This window comes from Corvus brachyrhynchos, unplaced genomic scaffold (genome assembly GCF_000691975.1).
Source record: "Corvus brachyrhynchos isolate BGI_N302 unplaced genomic scaffold, ASM69197v1 scaffold26, whole genome shotgun sequence".
NCBI classification, from domain to species: domain Eukaryota; kingdom Metazoa; phylum Chordata; class Aves; order Passeriformes; family Corvidae; genus Corvus; species Corvus brachyrhynchos.
Window position 1 is genome coordinate 5821338 of NW_008239324.1, and position 9671 is coordinate 5831008.

General features: G+C 42.1%; 1 protein-coding gene across 2 annotated transcripts in view; it reads right to left on the reverse strand.

Annotated features, from left to right (window-relative positions):
- RFWD3 (ring finger and WD repeat domain 3) overlaps nt 1–9671 on the reverse strand; it is a 22872-nt gene that overhangs the window by 11021 nt on the left and 2180 nt on the right. For both annotated transcript variants that reach the window (XM_017741077.1, XM_008638756.2), the window contains 6 exons: nt 9444–9671; nt 7818–8053; nt 6034–6119; nt 5741–5938; nt 3551–3642; nt 1344–1458 (listed from right to left, as the gene is read on the reverse strand). In XM_017741077.1, the coding sequence (XP_017596566.1) occupies nt 1344–1458; nt 3551–3642; nt 5741–5938; nt 6034–6119; nt 7818–8053; nt 9444–9671 (955 nt within the window). The remainder of the gene's footprint in view (nt 1–1343; nt 1459–3550; nt 3643–5740; nt 5939–6033; nt 6120–7817; nt 8054–9443) is intronic.

The following is a 9671-nucleotide window of genomic DNA, read 5'->3' on the forward strand; positions in this document are numbered from 1 at the left end:
CTGCTGACTTTTTTTGCTCCCCAGTATATTCTTTTACTTTCAGTTTATTCATAGTATAAACAAGCACCTTAAAATTGCTTCCAGCATTTGCATTAACCACTACAGCACAATGATGAATGCAGTATAAATACTGAAACAGAGCTTAAAGAACATGGGGTACTTAATCTTTATAACGTGTGACTTCAATTCAGTTAGACTGGACACTCCATCATTTAACACCAAATGAATTGCAGGAAAACATTATGGACCTGCAGTTTCATCTTATTTGCATTTTTCTTAAGCCAAAGTTTGAAGTGGACCAATTTTCTTATTAGTGATGATGAGCATATGGCTTCATGCAGGAATTCAGGAAATTTATAAAGCTTTATCTTATGTCACACAGGAAGACTTCAGCAAAGAGGATGTTGTTTAATGTACAGATATGAATAGCCAAGACTATAAAAAAACATCCAGGAACAAAGAAAAGCATAAAATAAAGCAGGCTGCTAGACAGTGAGAGGATATAATCTGCCTCACATAACAAAAAGTAGCAAACCGGCAATGAAACAGGCTCTTGGAAAACCTAGCACTGGTGGAATACACCCCCTTATTCACAGCTGGAAGCACTGGCAGAGTCCATAATTTATAGGAATCCTGCAAAAGCAGCTGGGATGGGTTACAAAATATCTCAATATTGCATAAGGCAGAAGGAAGCAGTAATTTAACAACCCATCATTTATAGTCAGTAATTTGTGTTCTAAGAGGTGCCTCTCAGCAGCTGCTCAGCCCATGTATAAAGCCTCCTGTACTGACAGGCCAGGTCCCAGGGTACCAGAGGGTGCTAAATGGGAATGTTGACTAACCTTCCAAAAAATTCAAATCCCTAAGGATTTTTGTTATTCTTTTGATTTTGCAAGTAGTCATGCCTCTTCACAAATTCTCAAAGCTTCTTGACTAACTAGTGATAATAGGTTGTATTACAGGTTTACTACAGAGATTTCCAAAGCTTGTTTTGATGCAACTACAAGAAAGATGAGGAGAGTAAGTCTAGTTTTTATTACCATGCCTTTCTAGGCACCACAAAACCTGAGGAGGAACCTGCAACATTGGCAGCCAAGCAACTCTACTGCTGGGCTGCAACTTCAATTAAGTAATAAAAGCACAAAAAAAGTCAGTGTTTTTGTAGCACACATGAATATTCCAGCGCAGGATGTTTTTATCAGCTTGGAATGATTCACCAATTGAGATTACTAAATCTTGCTGATTGTTAAAACTGGAATCCTGTCTTCTCTCCTCTAAGGGAACATGGAAAAGGCAGGTTGAAGAGAAAGAAGTCCTCTGTGCATTTGTAGCATGAGACTCACCTGAACTTGCTTGCGGAGTTTGCTGCATTCATCTGTCAGAACCTGGAGCTGGAGACGGCTCTGTGCAGATTCCAGCTCTGCCTGTCTCCGCAACATTTGCTCCTTTTCTAAAGAGCTGGAGGAAGGAGAGAAAAGCAATCCTTAGGACGAGGTATTATCTAAGATGCTTTTCTGGGCTGTCAATTCCTGCCCTCTGACTTCATACCACCAGCCCTGTTCAGGAAAATCCACAAGTAACAGAAAACCTGGTATTGCACTAACCCAACACATTCACCTTGAGATATTGAGTTATGCAATTGTTCTGAATGACTCACTCAAGTATTGTTCCAACAGACTTTCTCCTCACCCTCTCCAAAAGGATTAATTTAGTAGAGTGAAAGAGAAATCAATTTTCTTTCCCCTACAGAAACACTTCAGCAAATCCTATACCATCAATGTCCATGTAATACACTGTGTCAGTAACACAGCACATCATAGCATAACTATATACAGCAAGATCTTCAAGCTTGTCTCTACTACCAGTAGCTAATCTTGTATTTCAGGAAAATATATCTGTACCAGAAAAAATAATACAGATAAATTCTCTGTGAATGCCCATAAAGAGGCCACATTTACTACCTCACCTTAAGCCCAGAAGTGCATATACACCATGTAGCAGCAGCACTTTTGATAAGTTACTTGAATTTATTTCTCTTTCATACAGGTTTACATGAATGAATAGCTAAAGTGGGGAAAGAAACACCAACACTCCTTAAAATTAGCTGTACACTTGGTCTGTGTTGCCCACTGCATTCCGTACTGCAATATTCCAGTTATTTCTGTCGTTCATATGCAGGGAGCTCTTGCTTGCCTAAGTATTTTGCAAATGCACAGACCTAGCCTTGCGTGTTCCAAAGCACAGAATTCTGTCATTTCCTCATAGCCTTTTCATGTGATTTTTTTTCCCTGCAGAACAAACAGGTGAAATGCCTACTTAACCACCAGAAACACATTCTTTATATAAGTACCCAGAGCCTGGAGGCTGGTGAGTTTTTCTGAATGTGACAAACCTCATGATCTTATACCTAATTCAAGACTACGTGCAAACAATACTGATGCATGCACACACACATCTGTGCTCCATTCGTGGCTCTGTGCCACAAGGCAGCCACTGCCAGCAGCTCCATGGACTCACAGGCAGTCACCGCTCCCTGCCTTACAACAAAAACAGGAGGCAGAGAGGAGGGGCAGGGCTAGTGGGGAAGGGCTAAGTCAGACAACCCCCTCTCCATGAGAGATAAGATTTACACACCAAATGCCTTCTGTGCTTCTGAAAACCATGTTATATATCATTTATTTTTGTGTTAATCCAGTAAAAGAAGCATGACCCTTCTAAAGGCACACTTCAAACACATCAGGCTGTGGCAATCTGGAGAGAAGGGAGATTCTTCCCTTCATGACTGTTACTCCTCAATCATTTCTGATCTATAATTACCAGGATAGCGAGGTTTCTGTTGAAAGACTGCCTTGAAAGAACAGTGGTATAGTTGTAGACAGGTGAAGAAACCTCAATTAAATTCTATTCAACACAAGACTCAGAAGAACTCAGATATCTGCAGCCTTTTAATTCCAGAATAGTATCTGTGACAGCATCTTACTGAAAATAAATGAGTCCCCATTTTCATACCTGCTTTTCCTTATTTCAGTACAAAGTCTACATTTAAGTGGGAAAGGGAAGTGGAGTCATAGTAATGCTTGCTGACCTTTTGCAAGTAAAGCTACATGAAGAGTTTGACAAAGCAAGATGGAAAGTGATTCATATGAGGTATTGCTCTGTTTAATGCATGCAGAAAAGATGGTAGAAAAGGTCAGCTATTCACCCTCCTTGCATTCCTAACTATGCCTTGCTTTTCCTATCTAATGATGAATTAGCAATATACAGCTTTTTGGCATCAACTCTGCATGTTCTCCCATGATAACATTTCAGGATACAGCACAAAATAGCTTTTGCTGTTTCAGGGCTACAAAATGCAAACTCAAGAATTCTGTTCCAAAAGAAAATTAAAACGTGCAACACAGCAAGGCCTTGGTTCTTTAAGTCAGCTACACTCCTGATACACCCCATGGGAATAAACAAATTGCTTTAGGTAATACAGGAAATGAAAGCATGAAGTAGAAGCCAGAGTGCAGCTTTCAGTGCCAGGTGCCTTTCCATGGAGACTCCATACCTCCGCATGCGCTCCTGCTCACTGGTATCCAGCGCTTTCAATGCGCGGGCGTACAGGATCACGATGTCGGAACGCTTGGCCTTCTTATTGCACTGAAATCAAACACAAGCTCAGTTCATCTACAGGAATTTAACTATGCAAACTATGCATCCCTGTGAGTCCCTAGGTATTGTTTGCATGATGCTCCCTCATACAGACACCAGAGCTCTAACCAGGGCTACAACAACAGTTTAAGTTGCATATCCTATTGTACCTTTAATAATCCATCTCCTTGCTTCCCACTAAATGTATTCTGCTAATGCACCAGCAAGGCAGCACAGTCAGGTACGTTCCAGGGACAAAAAACCCCAAATCAGACAAAGAAGGGAAAACAAGATCTGAAACAAAACACCAGCCCAACCTCGGGTTTGAGAATACCAAGACTTGCTGCTTGGCCAACAGACAAGGATTTAGGAACCCCTGAGTTTACTCCCAACTATTACTTCTGTGCTATATTCCTTTTATCAAATTCTACAGGCCCAAATCCATAGAAGTGTTCCAATGTTGTATGAAACATTGACATCTCACTGATTTCTGTGACACACAGGGAGTCAAATATGTCAATAATTTTGTGCATCTAGCTGCAACCATTTAGTACTTTATCTTCACCTTAAAAAGAAGGCAAGTTAGAACTTGCAGATGCCATAATTTCTTCCAAGTTTATTGTTTTGCAAATATTCTTTGTTGATGAGAAAAGAGGCACTGAATACTCAGATCGAGTAACCTCTGCTAAACATTTAATTACTGTGTGTGCTTCAAATGCAGACTTCTCTATTACTTAGGAGCACAAAGATATCACAAGCAGTAGTTTCAGAGCAGACAGCCTCCCTCCCTCTATAAAGAGCTGCCTTGCAAAACAATAAATGGCTAAGACAGCTTTCCTAGCAGCCAGCAGCTACCACTGGCAGGATCAGGAATGCTGCAATTTCACAGTAACTCAAGCCACTTAGTATACAGACCATGCACAGCAACTCCATCCTATTCAACCAGAGAACGCCCAGTTGTAAAGGACAGAGACTGAAAATGAAGGGAAGATGATTCAGCTTCAAGGATCTCTCCAGGGCAAGTTCTCCCAGGAACTTTTTAGTATTTATATCAATGGAAGAGAAAGAGAGAGCAAGCAACGCTTGAGATGTTAGTGTTCAAGAAGAAAGCAGTCACAAAATTCCAAAGAGTAAAGGTGCCAAGCAGGTCTCTCAGAATTCTGGGCCTGAAGTGGGGGAAGAAAAGCTTACACAGAATTGACAGGGGTAAGAAAAATCAACTTTGGGGCTTTGCTATGGCAACAAGGATTCTTTAGGTTTAGTCATAGCACACTTCAAGAGGAAGTTTCTTGTTGAGAGGAGGGAATCCTGCAAAGTCAAGCAAGAACATGGAAGCTCTCAAAATGACAAAGCCAAAGAAACCCTGGGCTTCCAGCCACCAACTCAGAAAGCAGCAGTACTGAATCCTATTTACAAGGTACTCGTTGACCTATTTTTGGTCAACATTCCTTCATGGAGAAAAGGAATAAGGAATGGGAACACATCACAGAGAAGTGTAGACCTCATCGAAGAAGATCAGTTAACCATGGAAAGAAAGCTGGAAAGAAAACCTTCAAAAGCTGATTTACCACTTGCAAATGGACATTAAAGGACGTCACTTGGTTCTCAGTTCGCTCTCTGCAAGCTTCCTAAACAACCTGGTCCTCTTAAAGGCTACGAAAGCAGATACAGTTCAAAACAGACGATTAATCAACTGAAAACTAAATTAGATGATCTTTAGGGTCCTTTCCAACCCTAACCATTCTGTGGTTCCAAAACAGCTCTCAGACAGATTTCTTGTCCAATAACGTATTCTTTATGCTTAGTTAATTGCTTCTAGGAATCCATCTGCTATTTCCATTCCAGGTGGTTCTCTCCAGGACTAGAGTGGGGCATTCTGAAACCATTTCTAAGTTTAGCACTTCAACTCAAACTTTTGCATCTGCTACTCACAAATACTCTACTTGGGAGAAGATCCAAGTCATAACCTATCCTTTAAAGTACTGCTAGTTGTTACTGGCCTAATAACATCAAAATAATGGTGGGGTTTATTACTTCTGAGGCACAAGTTAGGCACCCATAGTAAGTGCTTTAAGTGCTTTCCAGTGCACATAAACACCCATTTTACCTGAGGGCACTTCCCTGCCTGTCCCTTGAGCCACCTCTCAATGCATGTGTAGCCAAAGAGGTGTCCACACCGCAGCGCTGACAGACGGTGGTCCCCAGCATTGGTCCACTGCTCAAAGCAGATTGCACAGGTATCTCCTTCCTCCTCATCCAGAGCTGCAACAGGAACTGATGGTCCCAGATTCTTTTCTGGAGTTGTCTAGAATTAAAAATTAAAAAACCAACACAACTGCTTTAGAAAATGCAGCCTTTATCATATATAATCTGTCTCCAAAAGCATTTAGTTCACCTTACTTGCTTTTTCTGGACTTCAGCTTCATCTTCAAGACTTTCATGCTCTGCAGAAACTTGAGGTGGCTCTGCTTGGACCTGGCTGGAAACTAAAAAAAGCATTGCTTAAATGAACTGATTCATAATGAGGGAAAAAGGAGTTTTCCTGCTTTGATCTGAAATCATCAGGGCACAGGTTAAGTAGTGACACAGCACAGGTTACATAAAGAGCTTCAGATCAGTGCCCTGGACACAGTCTGTGTGTAAGGCCTTCTATACATTGACAGTAGTGCCAAAGAATTTTACGTTTTCTTTTATGAAAAGCAACAGAATTTCTGAAAAAGAAGAGGTCTTTTAAGGACAGAAATTGTTATCAGAATTTTCTGACCTGCACAAAACAAACAGACCTGATCTATAGTTAGGCTGATGTAAGGTTATATCCCTGCATCATTATGCCCTGAGAAAGACAGACACCAATATGCAGAAGTTGCTTTGTCAAGGGATCTAAGCATGCATATTTCATGTGCCAAGAAAGCATTTCCCGCATGCTGGCTGTCCATTCACTCTGACTTCAGCAGCTTTCCAGCTGGTAATTGTCTGAACTATCAATTCTACTGGTATTCTCCCTATGTTTTTGTGGTGGGCTTCTGTCAGCCCATCTGCTGGAGGCACAGGCACACTGAATTGCTACATGGGGATCACCATCACTAGCATAGTAAAAAAGGTGCAGAAATCACTGACTCCTCTCTAACTCCTGACAAAACAAGAGTTATTAGTCACATTTAGTAATCTATGCAGATACTTTCCATCCAGTGGAAGTATTACCTAACCCTGGCTAATGTCAATAAAGTTTCCACCATCTGTGGTTCTAAGAGGAGCCACTGGCTTATATAAACAAGGGAATTCCAGAAAATCCAACAGAGAGCATATGTTCATACAACAATATACAGCACTTAACAGCTTGAGCTCCTGTCACATGTAAAACTAGCCCAGAGCAAGCAGAATAGACCTGTTCAAAAGACACCTCACAGACATACCCTTTTAAAAAAGGGTAATGAGGTAGGCTGGCCAATCCAAACCAAAACTGAGGGCAGAGAGTAAATCATAAGGACATTCCTCAGAGACTGAAGTAAAAAGATATCCTTGTTCTTGTATTCTCTGGGCATCAATAACCTTGACTAGCAAGTTAACTATTTGTCACTCTTACATGTGACAAACTGTGTATGTTCATCACAAACAATGTCACTGAAGTGTGTTTCAGCCTGTGAACGCGAGTTTAGATAAAGAATTGTGCGACAGAAAGAGATGAGGAAAGAAAAACAAAAAGTACCTCCATCTCCTCAGCTAAGAGTCACAAGTTACAGGAATGAAAGTTAAACTGAAGAAGATTGAAATCTCAAATAATTTAAAAATACTGAATCAATCCTTCTCCGAAAGCACTTACTGATGTTCAAATTGTGACCTGATGCCTTCAATAACGCTCCTTGATAATATGTAACATCGGAAAGATGGCAAGCAATCTCTAAATTCAAGTTACAAATAATCCTGGAAATGTTCAGAACATGTAGCAATCTGCAAACAGCAAAACATTATTTAACATTATGGTAGCAATCACCCATTGCTGCTGCTGCTCTTAGGAGCTGCTTGCCAGGAAGCCGTGTGGCAGTAGCCTGCTCCTGTCAGCTGTGGGCACAAAGATCTCTGAGCACTGTCTGTTGTGAAGCTCAAAAGGATTTCCCTGCTGAGTTTTCAAACAGCAAGAAAAGTGTCTGAAATCAGTCTCTACACAGCTCCAATACTGCACAAACCTCCTGAGCTCGCTGCTGGTGGTGTCTCCTGGGCTGATGGCAACAGTGGTGCTGCTGCCTCCACTGCTTCCTCCTCCTCCTCCGAAGTGCTGCTGTCAGAGTCACTCACTTCTACTATCTCGTCTGGGCGCTGTTCCTGGGTGTCCCTCGCAATACGGGGGGGCTCCAGGTGTGGAACTGGTCCTGCAGCTGGCTCTTGGGTCCTGCTGAGTTGAAAGTAATGGTCCAATGCTGCCCTGAGTCCAGAAAAGCAAGAAACAAAAGCTACAGTCATTTCAGGTAAGCTAAAGTTTCAGCATGTTTCTCCATGAATGTTTACAGGAAAATTCCCAGGCTTTGACTGCAGCAGGAAGATGTCACAGTTATCAAGTCAGGCCTTCTCTGGTAGGGGGGCAGTCACATAGGATAGCCCACTTTGTGAGCAACAGTGAACAATCAGCAGGATCAGCAACAATTCATTTCACTCAGTTCAAAGAAAATCTTCTCATTACAACAATGATACTGCCTTTTTTGGGGGAAAAAGGGGATGGTGGGGTTGGAGAGGAGAAAAGCAAAGTAGTGTCATTCACTATTAAGCCTAAGGAAACTCCTAATCTGTCTCTCCAACCCTAACTCAGCTCTGGTTTCTGGAGCCACCGGTACTACGAAATGCACATTGACTACTTTGTGTCTAGTCTTTCTGCTTTCCCTCTTCTTTTCTTCTAGGAACTTCATCCCTAGATAGAAACATCCTCCCCTCTCCCCCCATCAGTTCAGCTATTATCTCAATTATCCTTCAGATTCAAAAGAGTTTCTTGGGTTGCCTTCCAGCCCTCACAACTACAGTGACCTTCACAGGCAATTGGAGGGCAAATAACACAGTGGTGTTTAATCAATTCGGAGGAGAGGAGCTCTTGGTCTCACTTAATTTAAAAGAAATGCTTCAGCTAATTATAATTTCACCCTTGGCATGTACAAAAGCTAGAAAGATGAGACAAAACCCAAATAAACTAGAAATTGGGATTTCTTTCTGGCTGGAGAACATCCCCACTCACTCCCTTTTAATCCCATCACAAATGGTATTAAATAGACAGGATTTTTTATTTTATCTGAAAGTTAAAAAAAAAAACAACCACAAAAACAAAAAACCAACCAAAAAAACCCTACAGAAAAATATCAGTTTGTATGTTTGTGAAAGTTTCTACAGCAACTGTCACCAGAAAATGTAATCAGGCAGTCCTCAAATCAAAGGTGAAATGCAAATCAGAGCACAAGCTCCACTGAGCTAAATGCTGGCTGGAACTGCCAAGAGTCAGCACTGCTGCAGGAATCATGGACAGGAATCTGGCTGCGCAGAGGGAACAGTAGCAGCAGAAGCTCTGCAAGCAAAATTCAAAATGTAGAAGGGCTCAGAAGTCAACACCACCCCTGCCAACACATGAAACAGGGGGATTCACTTAACAAGGGCACAGAAGACACCAGAAGTTGCTGTGCTATTACTTAGCTTAAAAGGTAGGCGAGGTACCCTGGATTTGGCCCCAGCCACACACCTGGGCTGGGCACTGTAAGCCAGGAAGCAAGGCAGTTTTGAACTGGTGCTGGACCCAATCAGAGGGCAGTTCAGACCCAATTTCCCTTCTGCTTTACCTGGCACTGATTGTCCTCTGGGAATCACCAATTCTCTGCTGCCTGCGAGCTCTCCTCACTTGTGGATGCTGTGTGAGCTGTGGCACAGGCAGTGGTTGGTACAGATCAAACGCCCCTTGCAGCCTCTGCAGCTCACTGGGGGCCACGGCAGGACTCGGCGGTGGGTCAGGCTCTGCTGCTGCTTCCCTTGTTGTACCAGCATTGGGTGTGACAACAGCATCATCAGCA